This window comes from Alosa sapidissima, chromosome 10 (assembly GCF_018492685.1).
Source record: "Alosa sapidissima isolate fAloSap1 chromosome 10, fAloSap1.pri, whole genome shotgun sequence".
Taxonomy (NCBI): domain Eukaryota; kingdom Metazoa; phylum Chordata; class Actinopteri; order Clupeiformes; family Clupeidae; genus Alosa; species Alosa sapidissima.
The window spans coordinates 4,320,500-4,339,011 of NC_055966.1; the positions used below are offsets into that span (position 1 = coordinate 4,320,500).

Genomic DNA, 18,512 nt, shown 5'->3' on the forward strand with positions numbered 1-18,512 from the left:
TTGCGTGCATGTGTGCGTGTACACGTTTATGTTTATGTGTGTGGGTGTGTGTGTGTGTATGTGTGTGCGTGCTTGTGTTTGCCTGCGTATGTGTGTTTGTGCATGTGCATGCATGCGTACATATGTCTACTGTGTGAGTATGTGTCATACGTATGATTACTGTGAATGTATGTGTGTGCGTGTGTATCTGTTTATGCACATGTGTGCACATGGAATGGGTTAACATGACCCCTGGAGGCAAACATACAGAAAAAATTGGTCATCCTAGGCCTGAAGATATTCACAGAAAACTGTGTCTGCCCTACCCTCCTTTCGGGGGGTCCAGTACAGCGGGGGGGCTACAGATCAAAACGAAAAACTATGGTTCCATGCTATCCATGTGGGGTTACATGCCCACCAAGTTTCGTGTACCCCGGTCTTTCAGTGTCCCGGGAATCCTTGTTGGTGTACGGTCACTAAATGTACACATAAATTATTTTATTGTAAGGCCCCCCATGAACGAAAGTTCACAAAACTTGGCATGCATTCGGAGGGTGTCATAATGATCCTACACTTTCAATTTCGTGCAGTTTTGACCATGTCAGCCAGAGATATTGTGATGAAAACACCTAATTTTTTGCTTTTTAATTTTTAACTAGGTGGCGCTATACATGAAATAAGTGGTAATGGGATGGGTTGACATGCCCCCTTAAGACCAACATACAAAAAAAAGGTGGACCTCCTAGGCCCTACGGTTCTCGAGATATTCACAGAAAACTGTCTCTGGCCACCTACAGGCCAGTTGGTGTATAGTAACATAAATTAATTTATTGTGAGGCCCCCCATGAACGGAATTCCACGAAACTTGGCGTGCATTTAGAGGGTGTCATAATGATCCTACACTTCCAATTTCGTGCAGTTTTGACTATGTTAGGTCACAGATACCTGCGATTACAACACCTCATTTTTACTTTTTTGTGTTTAACTAGGTGGCGCTATACATGAAATGAGTGGTTATGGAATGGGTTGACATGGCCCCTTGAAATCAACATACAAAAAAAAAATGGTCCTCCTAAACCTTACGGTTCTCGAGATATTCACAGAAAACTGTGTCTGCCCTACCCTCCTTTCGGGGGGTGCAGTCCAGCGGGGGGGCTACAGATCAAAACGAAAAACGATGGTTCCATGCTATCCATATGGGGTTACATGCCCAAGTTTCATCTACCCCGGTCTTTCAGTGTCCCGGGAATCCTTGACGGAAATTTGGACATGCGAAAAAGAAAAAAAAATAAATAAAAAATCTGACTAAACCTATATGACCGCCGTTTCGCTGCGCGGCGGTCATAATAATTCCAGACATAGCCTACTGTCCATGTCTTTTTCAAATTAAGTTGTTTTGGAGTTGACTTGCACTTACAAAACATTAACACATGATGTTTTTTGACAGTTGAGGTTAATGAAGAATGACATTCAAAATTACATTAATTTTCTTTGATATTTGTCAAAAAATGAACAAAGAAGTACAACATAATGCATATCTACAGACCCCTCAAAAACCTACATTTATTTTGAGGACACCTTAACTTAGACTGTGAAAATCTTTAATTTAAAGTGTTTTATGCAATCATCCTGAAGACAGACACTGTAGTTGGTTGGAGCTTTGGAGACGGTGAGGGTGTGATGGAGGAGTGAGGAGCCAAGAGCCAAGGAGTAGGGTTGAGGTGAGAGCGGAGCAATGAGAGGAACAGGTCTGTGTGTGTGTGTGTGTGTGTGTGTGTGTGTGTGTGTGTGTGCGTGTGTGTGCGTGTGTGTGTGCGTGTGTGTGTGTGTGTGTGTGACTGTAGAAAATCAGATGAGGTGAGAGGAGATATCAGAGGAGAGGTGAGATGTAAGCTAGATGAGGAGAGCTGCTGTGTGAGAGCGAAGGAACTACAGAATGCGGAGAATGACGGAGGAGTGTGGCAGGTGAGGAGAGGAGGACTGCTGAGACTCCAGTTTCATCTGCTGAGGATGATCTCTTATTTACAGACATGTTAATCAGCCGGAGAGCAGCCACCCCTCTGTAGTCCCACGGCTACAACACCAGGCAAGTCTGGCAACTCCAGCTCCTCTGCCGACACCTTCCCCTAGAATGATCCGGCCCAACAAAGCAGCCTTCAGAAGGAAGCAGAGGACTAAGAGAGAAGGGAATGAGGGCTGGTGAATCTGGGGCTGAGGTTACAGATACAGTGCAGAACAGGACTTCATGGAAGCCCATATGCAACTTATGGAGCAAAATAAAAACTAGCATCGACCCTAAGTCTGAAAAGGGAAAAGTTTTGGTTAACAACAGTGGAACTTTCCATTTGCAGGAACAAATCTTCTAGATGAGCTATGGTTAATTGACATCTGCAGATCTTAAAACCTAGGAAGCATACATGCTAAACCTTCCAGTAAATGCAGACTTTACAAGAAATAAGTTAATTAACACAGGAAGTAGCAAATAGGAAAAAGTACAGTTTGTTCAATGTGTTCTCAGTCAACAGCCCAGAACACTGAGTAACTCAAGTGTAAAGTAGGGTGGAAGAACATTCAGAAATAAAATGGGTCTGAATGCCTTTTGCTTCAGCCATAAATCATAGAGGTGAGCGTTCTCCTTCCCATTCCCAGACATCAGTCTAATTTCCACAAGCCATGCAGAGCTACGCTAGCTTATGGAACAACTTTGAAGTGGAGCTGCGAGTTTGTAATTGAAGGAGCCACTGAAGGGGAAAGTGTTCTTAGGTGAGTAATACATGACTGAACCGCCATAAATTGAAGGTGAGACTGTGGCAGGATGTGAAAGCAGATAGGCAGCATTTATGATGGAGGAAGTACAGAGCAAGGTAACTCCAAAGCATTCATTATGGTGTTAGAATATGAACGCTTCCTCTCGGAAAATGAGTAAACATGCTGTCCTGTCCTAAATGATACAGCTAACACAATTGCAAATGGATAGAAGCATGGAGAAAAAGAGGAATCTCTCCCAGAAGGTACTTTACTTCAATCTACCTCCAAGTCCCATGTCATTAGCTATAGCTAACAGGCAGTAGAGTACATACAGCAGGATATGGCTTGGGGGCTGATGTGGTAGGACTCACTCACACCACTGATACAGACTGACAAATAAGATACAGGCTGGCAGTAGTAATCTCCTCAAGCGAGTAGGTAGCACACTCTCCTCCAGTGACACCTCAGCACCAAGGTTCACTGTGGAGAGTTCAGCTCATGACAACCCCAATATTCACTCCTGCCTCTGTGACCGGGCGGCTCGGCAGCAGGCTGGACTCCTGGCTGCCGTTAACTACATCCCCTCCGTCCCCGTTACTTCTCACTGTCCTTCACCGAGGGTGAGGTGTCTGGTGCGTTGCTCTGAATTACAACAGCAGGTGAAGGCTGGACAAGGGGGAATTTAAAAAAAAAAAAGAAAAAAACTCAGGGACATTCCTCTGAATTAAAAAACCCATTTATTTCAACATGCCGGGATCAAGCGGGCCTTTATTAACTCGACACGGACGGCTGGCTGCTACATTACCTGGGGAAGAATAGAAATGAGCGCCAAGAACTGTGACTTTCACAATAAATTAGCTGTACGGCCGCATCAGGCACGCCGCATGCTCCTGGCCGCCATGTGTGCCACTATAATTGGAATCCCGGTGGAATTTTGCAACAGAGCCGGGAAAAGGGAGGGAATCTGGGATGGATAGCTGTGGCAAGCTTGACATTTCATCTCCAGGCGCTCCTGCCTGCACAGCAGTGGGGTCGGGGGGTGGAGCGCAAAGTGCACTGTAATTTCCTAAAAGTTCTGCTGATCAGCTCCAGTCACTCATGCACCTTAGAAAAGTCCTCATTTTAGCCCGCATCAAATGCCAGGGCACTCTGCCCTTTTCAAATCTCAAGCAGCCTCTTGACTCCACTCCATTCACGGCAGCCGGAGTTAACGATACCGGTGAGGTCATTATTTCATGCACTGTTCACCGAGTTAATGGCAACTCCTGTCAGATGGATTTAAATTGTTCTTGCGCTATCAAACGCATGTTGTCAAAGCTGAGAAGCACTACACGAGCCAGGTTACAGGAGTCCATTTGCTCCAGCACTCCAGAGCTGTCCGGTGCCAAGAGCCGCACACAGTGTTCAACTCCTAATCGAGCAGGACAGAGCCAGCCGACAGACAGCTCAACATCACTACTCAGTCTCTCTCTCCGTCTTTCTCTCTCTCTTTCCGTCTTTCTCTCTCTCTCTCTCTCCGTCTTTCTCTCTCTCTCTCTCTCTCCGTCTTTCTCTCTCTCTCTCTCTCTCTGGTCGGGCTCCCAGAGCTTATCCCCATGTCTGAGGCCAATGAAAGCGGCTGACTATAAAGCTGCAGGCCTGACACTTGTGCAGCGCGGCGGCGGCGTATGATCAGAAGAGGGCCAGCGTGGGGCCGACACAGCCGGGCTAATTAGGGAAGAGTTTTCCGCCGAGCGACGCCGTCCGCACTCACTCGGGGAGTCGGAGCGGAGGGTCAGCTCTGACAGAGTGCATCTTGGGAACACTTGTAAGTGTGTAAGGGGGAAGAAAACAGCTGAAGAAATAGAGGGAGGGGAGAGATGGAGAGAGATGCAGTGTGGATACGGAGAAAGAAATGTGGAAAGATTCTGTCTGTGCAAGAGCCTTAGAGACACTGGAATAACATTGCAGTTGGCTAAAATATACTTATAGCACAGGATCTAGGCCAATTAGGACAATCTGATTAAATGGGATGCAGAATAAATTATGAGCACATTAGGAGAACATGATTTAAGAGCTTGATTATACCAACGCAGCAGCATGCTTATCCCATAATTCCCTTTGAGTCACGGATCAGTAGGGATGATCAGAGAAGAAGTATTCTGTGGCAGGTGTCAGCTGTAATTTAAGGCTGCTTCGCCAGTTTTAAGATTTTATACAATTCACAGTGGGATAAAGAAGCATAGCTTATTGTGTTTTGTCATACCACATCCTATATTGAAGTCTCAAATACGGCTATTTTTTCTGTTGCTGGGTGTGTGTGTGTGTGAAAGAATCATATCTGGGATTTGATTCTTTCCTCCATTTTCCTGCCAAAGCCTGGGAAATCACTGTAAATGTCACCCCTCTCTAGTGGGCAATGTTCCTCCTCTGCTGCTACAGAAGCATGCAGGTGCTGTAATGAGAGTGTGATGTACTGTAATGAGAGTGTGATGTACTGTAATGAGAGTGTGCTGATTGGGTGTGTGGGGTTTGACGGGCCATACCTGGAGTTACAGCACAGCAGCAGCACATCTCTGCTGTGCATCAGAACCTGCAGCAGCACCAGGAAGGCCTTTGCCCGAATCACTGCAGACGGACTCTCCAGGGAGCGCACAATCTTCATCACAAAGTCCTGCCCATCACACACACACACACACACACACACACACACACACACACACTTATATCAAGTTGACTCTTCCCTTCCTCCAATTGTATTTCCCTCCCTATCCACTTGGCAAACCTCTTACCCTCTCCACCTCTCTTCCCTCCCCAATACCTGCATTCAGTTTCGCTGCTTCCAGAGAAGGCTTTTTTCCCTTCAATTATCAGTAGTGGACAGTGTACTGGGCTGCATCCTGTAGTGACAGGTGTTATCAGTGGTGGCATAGGCTAGGGCAAAGGGGCAAATGGAAGTCCTGGAGCAGCTCTTCACTTGAAACAGGGGTTAATGAGCTAATGAGCTGCAGCGCATTTTGGTGGCCAGTAAATTAACGGGATTGATTAACTTCCACTATCTGCATGGAGGGGAAGAATTGGTCAAAGAGGCACCATGCGAAACATTGCGATTAAATACGGCGTTGAGTGAAACTTAATTAATTTCAAAAGCGCACACTTCCTGGCTGAACTGTAATTACATCAACAGTATTCCAAGCTGCATGGCGAGATTGCTGCACTTCCTCACCCAATTAGTCAAGTTGCCTGGTGATTCATTGAAATTTAAATTCTATGCCAGACAATGCATGAATAAACACGTGGTGTTCAGGCCGCCTCTTTGTCAAGGGAATTAAGGAGCAAAAAATATAGTATTTTTTCTTATAATTGGTGCAAAATTGAAGGCTCATAAGTTTCATGCACCGAAAAACTTGTTTTCCTGATTTAAACTGAACATTTGCATGTAAATTAATTCAGGTCAAAGAAAATTACCAATGGTAATCTCTGAGCCTTGACGAGAGCACACAGTACCTTTTAAATCAATTTCAGCCGCCCATTTTCCAAATGATTACCCCTTAAGATAACAAGTGAAACAGAGCCGCAGTATGAGAGAAAGAGGGTTTCCCTGAACGTTCAAACTGATCACCTTTCATTCACATACACATGTTGACATGGATTACAATGGATGCAAAACTTATGCAAATTTGAAAAATGTTTCTCAATGACAAAACCATGAACAGGGAATACATTTGTTTTGTCTTTTAGAACATAATCTATGATGCACTGTACAAATCTAAATGTAGTCTCTAGTGAATGGACAACAAACTACAACTGTCTTTGGGGCAGTCAAGGTATCAACAAGTCATCAATGCTCCCTTTGTAAAGCCTCTCTGACTGACAAGTGAGGTGGGCAGAGGGAGGCAGAAAGTGCATGAAATGGAAGAAGACCAAGATGCTGCTTCTGACCTTGTCCTGGAGAAGGCGCTGGGAGTGGACTCCAGATGCCAAGGTGGCCGCTAGCATGGTCAGCATGTGCTGCTGCACCCGGCTGACCCCGGAGCCCAGACAGCTCAGCAGGGCGGGCAGCCCCACCTTATCAATCACATTCTGGAAGGCAGCAGGCGAGTGACGTGTGATTTTGCACAGGGCCTGGAGGAAGAGGTCAGACACACACCATCAACCAACATTATCCAGTTAGAGCAGTATCAGTAGGAGTTGAACCAGGGGTCAACATAAGCGATAGCCTGCTAGCCTGGGGCAAGTGAAAGAGCATGTCGGGCAAGTTGGCCAGTCACGGCTCTGTAATGTTTTCACCAGTCACCATCACGAGATAGCTCAGCTCACCTGTGATGCTAGCTGGTTGAAGCTAAGCATGTGAGGCTACTAAAATAACAAGGGAGCTCATTTCAATGTAATAAATGTCATTATTACAGTTTTGTGAAAAAGGGAGCTCATTTCAATGTAATAAATGTCATTATTACAGTTTTGTGAAAAATCTGATGTACTTGCCTGAGGGGCCACTGAGGGGAAATTGTTACAGTATGTATACCGTCATTTTAATGCCTAACAAAGCTTTATGCACTGATTTCTTCAGCTATGAAATACATACGGGTGGGCTATTTCTTCATTCTTCTTTCTGATTAAAACTAGATTCTAATTCAATGGGCTATTGGAATTACTGCATTTGTTATTGTGATTATTACTATTGGTTTTGAACAGGTAATTACCTAGTATACCATGACATTTGTATCAAAGATTCTAGACTGCTATGCGCTAAGATCTTAAGTTTCAGGAACCCGAAATCGTCACGGGTCACTAGTATACCAGTGAATAGAGATGAGGGTCACTAGTATACAGGGTTCCAAATTAACTTTTTTGATCACCAGCCAATGTGGCTGGTAACTTTCTAAAGTTACTAGCCAATCAGAATTTCTATTAGCCAATTTTTTCCCTGTGAAAATATGATAATTATGAGTTTATGAGATCAGTGTCACTGAATGCATTTGGTCATTTTATTAACATTGTTGGCATGAATACATACCACAACATATACACAGAAAGTGCAAACACTTCATTTCATGATTGGGATCTCTATCTATCTATTTCTCTATATATCCTCATCCCCTGCTTTACTCCTATTCTCACCCCCATAAGTCTGTCCCAACCACTGCCGCATTTAGTTTAATCTTAACTTAATAAATGATCAACAATGACAAGCCAGCTAGAACCTGCCACTCGTTTTCTCTCCCTCTCCTGCGCACTCAGACGCATTCTCAATTAAATGGAGTAGCATAGGGCCTACTGTATGTTCAAGTTGGATCTTTATAGAGAGGACCCGAAAAGTACAGCTAATATTTATTGGCTAAATGTTGGTCCCTCCTCTGTCTCTTGGTGACCTACGCACAGTGCGTGATTTGTGTGGTGGTGGTAATAACTGATCAGGCTACCTTTTTAAAACTGAAAATTTTCGCCTACAAGCTCCTCACGTTCAATCTTCAGCTAACTCCATAGACAATAAAATAAACGATCTTGCTGCTTCAGGTTTTGCGGCCTTCGTTACATGACATCAGCCCCCCACAAAGGAAATAGGTAAACACAATGTGTTAACTGCGTTAATATTTCGTAATGCATTATGTATTTGTGTTATGTACATGTGTTAGGTACTTTTTACTTTACTTTAACTCTTTTTACTTTAACTCGCTCCTCTTTCAGTCTATGCTCCCTGCTCTGGCTCCGTTCGTTCTTGTGTTTTCTGGTAGACGCTCCGTTCGTTTCCATGGTCTCTCACGCTGGTTTCACTGCAAACTGCGTGCAGCCGACGTAGCATTACGGCACAGTGGTCATGGGAAATGTAGGAAGTACTGCCGGGGGATATATGATCGAAAACAGAGCCTTATGTATCATGCATGTAATGCCTCATGCATCACCGGCCAAACTGGCTAGTAAGTTTTTATTAACACCCGACAAAATGAATGTTAACCCGCATTTGGCGGGTGTTAATTTAGAACCCTGCTAGTATACCAGTGAATAGAGATGAGGGACTCTAGTATACCAGTGAATAGAGATGAGGGACACTAGCATAGAGATGAGGGACGCTAGTATAGAGATTAGGGACACTAGTATACCAGTGAATAGAGATGAGGGACGCTAGTATACCAGTGAATAGAGATGAGGGTCACTAGTATACCAGTGAATAGAGATGAGGGACACTAGTATAGAAATGAGGGACACTAGTACCGGTGAATAGAGATGAGGGTCACTAGTATACCAGTGAATAGAGATGAGGGACACTAGTATAGAAATGAGGGACACTAGTACCGGTGAATAGAGATGAGGGACACTAGTATACCAGTGAATAGAGATGAGGGTCACTACTGTAGTATACCAGTGAATAGAGATGAGGGACACTAGTATACCAGTGAATAGAGATGAGGGACACTACTGTAGTATACCAGTGAATAGAGATGAGGGTCACTAGCAGTGAAAAGAGATGAGGGACTTACAGACACAGCGCTGACCCTCATGGCGTCTACTGTTGAGTGGGTGAAGAGGTACCAAAGAGAGGGGCCGATCTCAGGTGTGATGAAGCCTTGTGCGTAGTGGGACACAGTGCTGCACATGTTCTCCACGATCTTAGCTGCCATGTGATTCACCACCAGCTCCTCCTGCGTGGACACACACACACATCAATAAACACTTTCTTATTATGCTCAACATTTGCACATTTGCATTGAGCGTTTGATGAAGACTTTGCTAATGCATGCTATTTGTTATAGCGATTTTAACTAACCATTTCACTAATATGTGGTCTACTACATGGGGAGTTATGCTAGCTTGCTAACGTGCTAGTTGGCAGACAGCCAGACACACAGATGATAAACGTTATAACAATGGGGTTATCAGACTGTACATTGCCAATGATGACGTCGACAATGAAAATAATCGCCCTACCACACACAAAATTCGGCCCACCATGTTTTTTTAAGTATAAGTATAAATACTCTTTTGATCCCGTGAGGGAAATTTGGTCTCTGCATTTATCCCAATCCGTGAATTAGTGAAACACACTCAGCACACAGTGAACACACAGTGAGGTGAAGCACACACTAATCCTGATGCAGTGAGCTGCCTGCTACAATAGCGGCGCTCGGGGAGCAGTGAGGGGTTAGGTGCCTTGCTCAAGGGCACTTCAGCCATTCCTACTGGTCGGGGTTCGAACCAGTAACCCTCCGGTTACAAGTCCGAAGCGCTAACCAGTAGGCCACGGCTGCCCCCTAAATGTTTTCCCCAAATGTGTGTCACCTCATCATGCCATGTTCCTACACGTTGCGCTAAGTCCTTGAGGGTATGTGGCTCTCAGGGGAGCTATCCAGTGGGTAGTCCCTAAAACCCTACTGTCCATACTGTTTGCTCTGAAAATGCAACATGCAGGAAGTTGTAATGAATCATTGTATACGGGTTTTGCCTCTTTGTTTGTATCGCTTATAGCTCTTGATGATCAAGACAATGTACTTCTACATCTGTCTGCAGTGTCTGTTGACTGGAAATAAGACTGACACCAACGCTATGACGGGTTTATCAAATATATGAAAGGAAGCACAGACTGATTCTTTCTATTTAATGAAACTGCATTTTATCTTCAGTCTGAGAGAATCTAATCTGAAGGCTGTAGGTAAAATCCAATGACAACTAAGCAAACAAAAATCTGTTCTAAACCTATGGCTGACAAAAAAGGGAGTAAAATAAATAAGTACTGCCACAAGGAAATGGATTCATAAAACATGGAGCAGTTAATATATAGGTTTCAGTCACCTATTGTGAAAAAGTGTGAAATAGGTTTTTAAATTATTGAATCAGCCCTGGTCTCCTGATTTCACGCAATTACATCATAAACCTCTATTCCCTACAACCTCAAGCCAATATTGTGCAAATAATTCCCAACCCCACCATGTCACAGGCTTCACCCAGAGCAGAGACTAATTTGGGGAGTTTTTGTCTGCAGGCTGCTGTCCTGGAGCTAGTTTCTCTCTGCCACTGCAGCCAAGAGAAATGAAACATTAAACTGCACTGAGGCAGCTCTAGGAGGACCCTGAGAAGCAGGCTGAATGCCTCGGACATGAGGTGTCTGGAAGGCAAGCTTTTCCAGCAGCCCGGTGCAATTTGGCTGGGTTTCACTGCAATCAGAAGGCACTCGTCTAAGGCGGACACCAAACTCAAGAGGTGAGACACACAATATTTCAACTATTGATGGTGGGTTAAATGTCCTCGCATTACAATTAATTAAATAAAGGTTTCAAAAAAAGTGGTCGAACCAAGGCACTCTACTTAATATTAAAATAGCTTTAATAAATATGCTAGTTCATCATACAACTCTTAAAAAGCATTTGTTGCCCATGAAATAAAGGGATGAGTCTTCATGCACTGGCTACATCTTGTCCTCTTAACTGCATTGTAGTGCATCCATGCGCCACTCTCACGCCTCACACTGGCACAGACACAAGGGACTGGCACAGCGCAGGGTGTATTCTTTACAGTCTATGGGTGTAATACTGACCACACAGAGGAGTGAACAGATTCAAATGAATCTGCTTTTGTTTTCTGACAGTTTAATTAAGAGCTTACAGTATAAGTAAGTATAAGTATATATACTCTTTTGATCCCGTGAGGGAAATTTGGTCTCTGCATTTATCCCAATCCGTGAATTAGTGAAACACACACAGCACACAGTGAACACACAGTGAGGTGAAGCACACACTAATCCCGGCGCAGTGAGCTGCCTGCATCAACAGCGGCGCTCGGGGAGCAGGTTAGGTGGGTTAGGTGCCTTGCTCAAGGGCACTTCAGCCGTGCCTACTGGTCGGGATTCGAACCGGCAACCCTCCGGTTACAGGTCTGAAGGGCTAACCAGTAGGCCACGGCTGCCCCACACAAGGCATCAAAATTATCAATAACTCTGGTAATTAATTGATATCATTTCTGCCACACAAGAGTACAGCCATTAGTTGACCACAATGTGTCATCTGTTGATATTCAATTCAGTTACAAGCTAATTGGATGGGTAATATCCAACAGCTGTTTTAGCAACATTGCATTATAACTCACAGAAAGCTAATTTGTACTAGGTCTGTATAGGTAAAATGGTGCCCACTAACCAGAAAAAATTGCATGATGCGTCTGCTAATGTATGTAAACACACACACACATACACACACACACAGTTGAGGGTGCACTAGACATGGGCTAACACCTAAGCTGAGGAGGAAACGGTGAGATCTGAAAGGTGAGAAGGTGAGAGGGGGAGAGAAAGTGAAATAATGGAGTTGCATGAAGAGCAAGTATTAACGCAGATAAATAATGAGTGATAGTTTAGTGCCTGTATTTAAGTACCAAAAACAATAATAAAAAACACCATGTGTTCTGGGATGCTACAGGCTCCACAGCAATGAGCTGATCTACAAGGTGCAGCTATCCTGCAGCGCTGTGCTGTGCTGCTCCATTACTGCACGGCCCAAACCCACACACAAACACACGAGCCAACGGCAGCCAATAACAGCAAGAGAGCGCAGGCAGGGGTGAGGACTCCATCCTCCAGGGCCCTGTAGTGCTAACTACCCCCCACCTCCCCACCACCCCCAAACACGCGCACACACACACACAGACACAGGCACACACACACACACACGCACGCACACACACACACACACGCACACACACACACGCATGCACGCACACACACACCTCTCCCTCACCATCACATAAACAACACGCTGACTCGGAGTGGAGATGCCTCCAGGCATGGATGAGCCAGATCTGGCTGTGTGAAAACAAGTAGACTAAGCAGACTTGAGGACCTTGAGCATACGTGGGAATAGCCACAGAGCAGCGGGCTGCACAAGCACCGGTCAAGAGGGAGACAGACCCAGAAGAAAGAGAGTGGTCCCACAGCATAGCGCCAAAGTTTGTGCTGGAGAGATGAGCATTTCAAACTCATGATGCAGGTGGGACAGAATACTTACACTGAGTCAGCTGTTTAAGACACAGCTCTGGAATGGATACAATGTGCAAATGAGGGTTTTCCAGAAGGTTCTCTGAGTGATGATCCAATGAACAGAGTCTAGAGGCTGCGGCAGGGCATAGGCGCATGCTCAACCAACACAACCAGCAAACATGCCATTAGCTTACAGCACACCGTCTACAGGGATCACAGAGAGGAGATGATGGGCTGCAAGCACACAGCAGACAGGCGCATTTGTGGTTGCACAATTACCCAAACACACATCCACACATCAGCACCTTTTGTCCACCAGAACACGGCATTTCAGCAGTAGGCGCCCGGCACATGCAACAGGACAGCTATCTAATTGGCTCACAGGGGAGTGCTGTTTGCTCAGCCACTGCACAACACACAAAGCTAAAGCTCTTCTCCACACACATTTGCATGGGAGGGAAGAGAACTTTGCCAAATTAAAAACAACACCTCATTAAATGGGTGTGCATGAAAGCCCCTTTCCAAACACATGCTTTTTTTTTTTCATTGTGCATTCTGCCATACACATAGTCTGGCCTTATTTCATGAACATTTTCAACTTACACACGGAACACAAATACAAATTACATTTTGTTTACCAGCACATGGAGGAAATGCGAGTAAAATACCCAATTCAACAATAAGGTGGAAGAACACTAACATCTAGTCCGTTTTACAGACTGTAGCAAATTGGGAGAGGGTGAAGTCTAGAAGGCTGTTTTTTTTAACAGCCTCTATTTTAATCCCTTTTTAAGACGTGCGTGCATGCGTCTATGTGCGTATTAGTACGAATCCTAAATGTGTGTGCGGCGTGTGTGTGCGTCACTGTGTGTGCGTGTGTGTGTTTTGAAAGCGTCTCTTGTGGTTTCACCGCTGGCAGTGGATGTGTGAGTGTAATTGTGTCCCTTTGAAGGCCCTGCACACCTGGTCGTGAGTGCGGGGCTGAGTAAATCAGGAGTGGCAGGCGGCTCTTTCATTAGAAACACGCCTCCTGCTCTCATCTGGGCCCCTCACAGCTCAATCAGGCCTGCTTTAATGCAGCCTTCAATGGACACACAAACACACTACACACACACACACACACACACACACACACACACACGGCCCGCCGCTTTGGTCTGCAATGGATTGAGAGTCAGCCCAAGCAGCACTAGGGGACTGGTCGGATGTGTGAGTGCTACATCCAGGCTATTAGCATGAGGTGAGCAAAACACACTGGGAACAACCAAACCCTCAAAGGGAAAGCTGACAGTGACGACAGACAAGTGTAAAGAAGGGACCACAAAGAGCTGCAGACGTAGCCATGAAGCTGTACAGGGAAAACATTTTAATATGCTTTAATCTGTTTACAAAATAAAAACAGAAAACATGTATTTGATATTCGATTCATCTAGCTTTTAGCTACATTTCAAGTGTCTGGCTTATAGGTAGAGTAAGTCTCTCAGATGACTATAGTATTAACATACTCCTGAAATGTTATTTATCTTTATAAGGAGCTACTACTATACTATTACAACCCTGCTATCAATTTGCACCTTCTCACAACTTCCTGTCCATAAACACAAACCACTTGACCCCCATCACACAAACAACAAGAGCTTCTAGTGGCTAGTACCTAATCCTAACCCTCAAATCAACACAAAGTAAAAAACGGCTATCAGAATGATCCAAATGTGAAGTGTAAACTTCTCATTGTAAACTCAGAGGTATTCCTCCTCACTGTGCCTTGTAGCAGCGCTGCTGCTGCAGCTGGATATTACCATGAGGGGACGAGGGGTCAGCTAGCAGAGGAGGGGATTAGTGGAACAGCTGATGGGGGACACAGGGAGAGAGAGGGAGAGAGAGGGAGAGAGAGGATGATGAGGAGGAGAGAAGCCTGATAAATGTTTTATGGACTTGCTTTGTCAGTTATGTGCATGTGTGTGTGTGTGTGTGAGAAAGAGAGGGAAAGACAGAAGGAGAGAAAGAGAGTGTATGTGTGTGTTTGTGTTTATACGCCCATAGGCACATGTTTATGTCACTGTTCTTCCCAGCCTTGTACAGAGGTATACCAACCTCAACAGCAGCCCCCCCCCCCCCCAACCACCACACACACACACACTCGCACACACACACACAAACACAAACATGGACTCATATACGGATGCGCGCTGAACACACACGCACACACACACACTCACATACATATATATATACACAAACACACACAAACATGGACTCGCATACAGATGCGCGCACACACACGCACACACACTCCTGAAGCCCCTCCTGCTTCTTCTCAGACAAATATTCATGTGAACCCCCCCTCCCCTCTCTCTCCTCCTTCCTGCCCCATCATCTCCACCCCCTCCCCTCTCTCTCCTCCTTCCTGCCCTATCATCTCCACTCCCTCCCCTCCTTCCTGCCCTATCATCTCCACCCCCTCCCCCTCTCACGCATTTCTTTCCATCTCCATAGCACTCTCGCGTGCTGCCCTCTCTGCCACCCTCCCCCCTCCACTCTCTCGCTCTCTCTCATGCACTCGCTCTCCTCCTCCCCCTCGCTCTCTCTCCTCCTCTCTCCTCCGCTCCCTTTAGACGCTCCAGCAGTGCTCGGTGTGCTGCTGCTGCTGCCCTTGACATGCAAGCGCCGAGCCCTGACATCTCCCTGTGCGTCTGCTCCTGGCCCGGCCGGCACCAGCTACCGGAGGAGAGGAGAGGGCACAGCCCAGCGCAGCACAAACACAGCCCAGCCCGGCTCCCCCTGGCCCTGCGGAGGCTCCTCTCGCTCCTGCCTCCAAGAGGCCCTCAACCAGCAAACAAACTAAAGGTGCCAGCGTGCAGCCTTATCCGCTCATCTGTGCTATTCATATCACAGAACCCAAAGTCCAGGACCAGTGCGGCTCAATGACTTGTGAACTCAAACTCAAACTACTCTGCTTGCCTTCAAAGTGTTTCTCAATTCAGTACTTTGCATTTAGCGTTCCACGCTTGATTTCATATCTGATGATCATCTTTGGTGGAGTTGCTGTTAATCAGGAAAACGGAGCCATTTGAGACGCGTGATTCCTCTGGGCTAAGAGATGCGATTGAAAAGCAGCACACCCCCCTGCACTCTTTACTGTCAGCACTGTGATGATGTTATGATGATGTCTGTCTCCACTCCGAGCCCTGAGTGGCAGCCCTACACACAACCCACCGTGTCAGCTAATACACACCAGGGCTCCAGGAATGCATTCCTGCTGATGGCATCAGCTCTGCCTGATTACCGAGTTCTGATTAAAGCACAGGTCCCCACTACTGCTGCTCTGCTCTACACACACACACACACACACACACACACTCTCACACACACACACAGACACACACCTCCTCAGTGCAGCTAAAAAGAAAGCCAATCAACAAACCTTCTCATTAGGAGAACCACAGAGCACATAGTTTGTACCACACACAGCACACTAATCAACATAACTTAATACAAACAACAAAAAAATACTCATACACAAATACTCATTACCGACCGCTTGTGAAAAACCACCACCACCACTTTTTCTGAAATACATGTAAAAACTCATCCAAGTATTCTCACTGTGGACCTAATGACTTCAATATAAATCTAATGCATTAAAAATATTAACACAGGATATGTGATCCTGCACAGTTCTGGATGAGTGGAGAAAAACTTGAAAGTGAAAACATATTAATTATGTTAATTTCAGTGTTTGGGCTATGTTTTTGGTATTTCACTGTATTTGTGGGCCAAATACAATAGGTTTGAGAGAACAAATTCTATTTTTTTTACTATGATTGCCATGTGTTATATGATTGATGATATAACACCAACTCAATGGCAAGAACCCATGATAATTGAAATGAATTAAGATGTTTAAAGGTTGCCATTTTGTACTACTTTTATACTGAATGTGTATGTGTATTATTGGGGGCCAAGCAGCGAAGCTGCAAAGGCACCCATTGAGTTACTAGCTTTTCCTATTATTACACTTCTGCCATTGGAGTCTATGGCAGCCCATAGAACGCCTGGCTAAAAAGTGCAGATTTTTTGGCAGAAAGTTTCGGGACACTCCACTGACCACTCACACTCATTTACGGACCTCTAAACCCAGCCATCTAGCGCCAACAACAGGTCAAAATCTGGCCGAAAATTGAACCGCTGGGTCTAAAGTTATGAAATTTGGCACATTGATTCAACACTGTCCCATCATCACTCTCACCAATTTCCAGAACTCTATACCCAACACTGTAGCGCCACCAATGGGTTGAACCTGGATTGCATTCACGCATGTGACCATTGAACGGTGCGTCCGATTTTCACATATCAGGCACCGTTGGAATCCCTAGGCCGACCTAAGTTCAATGACCCCTATTACGTCACTTTCCGCCATATTGGACCTCCGCCATATTGGATTTAGTCCAAACTCTACGAAAAGTTTCAGCAGTCAGAAATGTCATCCGATTTTCACGGAACTTGGTGGAGATGATCTTCTGCCCGAGCCGCACAAAAGATACTTGTCAGATTTTTCAATTTCATTTTTGTTTGCCCGTGACAGCCAATCAAATATGGCGATGAAGCCGCCAAACAGGAAGTGGACTAACATCTGCGTGGTACCTTGAGTTAACATAACAAAACTAGATACCATTAGTCAGGACACTGTCCCAATCACTCACAGCAATTTTTATGCATATACATTGAACAGTCTAGCGCCACCACCAGTTCAATGCTGGACATGCGTTCATGCGCGTGATCCTTGACTCTTTTGTCTGATTTTCACAATTGAGGTAGCATCTGAATCCTTGGACCATCCCGAGTTCATCAACTCCTATCCAGTCACTTTCCGCCATATTGGACCTCCGCCATATTGGATTTAGTCCAAACTCTACGAAAAGTTTCAGCGGTTACAAATTTCATCCGATTTTCACGGAACTTGGCGGAGATGATCTTCTGCCCTAGCCGCACAAACGATACTTGCCAGATTTTTCAATTTCAATTTTGTTTGCCCGTGACAGCCAATCAAATATGGTGACGAAGCCGCCAAACAGGAAGTGGACTAACATCTCCGTGACGCTTTGAGTTAACATAACAAAACTCGATACCATTAGTCAGGACACTGTCCCAATCACTCACAGCAATTTTTATACATATATATTGAACACTCTGGCGCCACCACCAGTTCAATGCTGGACATGCGTTCATGCGCGTGATCCTTGACTCTTTTGTCTGATTTTCACTATTGAGGTAGCGTCTGAGTCTTTGGACCATCCCGAGTTCATCGACCCCAATCCTATCACTTTCCGCCATATTGGATCTCCGCCAAATTGGATTTAATACAAACTCTATGAAAAGTTTCAGCGGTTACAAATTTCATCCGATTTTCAAGGAACTTGATGGAGATGATCTTCTGACCGAGCCGCACAAACGATACTTGTCAATTTTTTTAATTTCAAGTTTATTTGCCAGTGATAGCCAATCACACATGGCTATGATGCCACCTAACAGGAAGAGGGCTAACATCTCAGCTACGCTTTAATGTATGAAGTCCAAACTTGGCACAGGGATTTGGTATCTGATTGTGAGGACGCACTAGGACATTGGCATCATTTGGCCTCTATAGGGGGCGCTGCAATACAGGAAGTGAACTCGTATCTCAGCAACGCTTTGATGTATGAAGTCCAGACTTGGTACAGGGACTTGGTATCTGATTGTGATGACTCAATAGGAAATTGGCATCATTTGGCCTCTATAGGGGGCACTGCAATACAGGAAGTGAGCTTGTATCTCAGCAACGCTTTGATGTATGAAGTCCAAA

The 18,512-nt window shown here is 45.2% G+C and overlaps 1 protein-coding gene across 1 annotated transcript in view; it reads right to left on the reverse strand.

Annotated features, from left to right (window-relative positions):
• Positions 1 to 18,512, reverse strand: part of ulk4 (unc-51 like kinase 4) — an 84,252-nt gene that overhangs the window by 46,807 nt on the left and 18,933 nt on the right. Inside the window, exons 20-22 of the mRNA XM_042106370.1 lie at positions 9,186 to 9,347; positions 6,649 to 6,831; positions 5,253 to 5,380 (exon numbers count right to left, since the gene is read on the reverse strand). Coding sequence (XP_041962304.1) covers positions 5,253 to 5,380; positions 6,649 to 6,831; positions 9,186 to 9,347 — 473 coding nt within the window. The remainder of the gene's footprint in view (positions 1 to 5,252; positions 5,381 to 6,648; positions 6,832 to 9,185; positions 9,348 to 18,512) is intronic.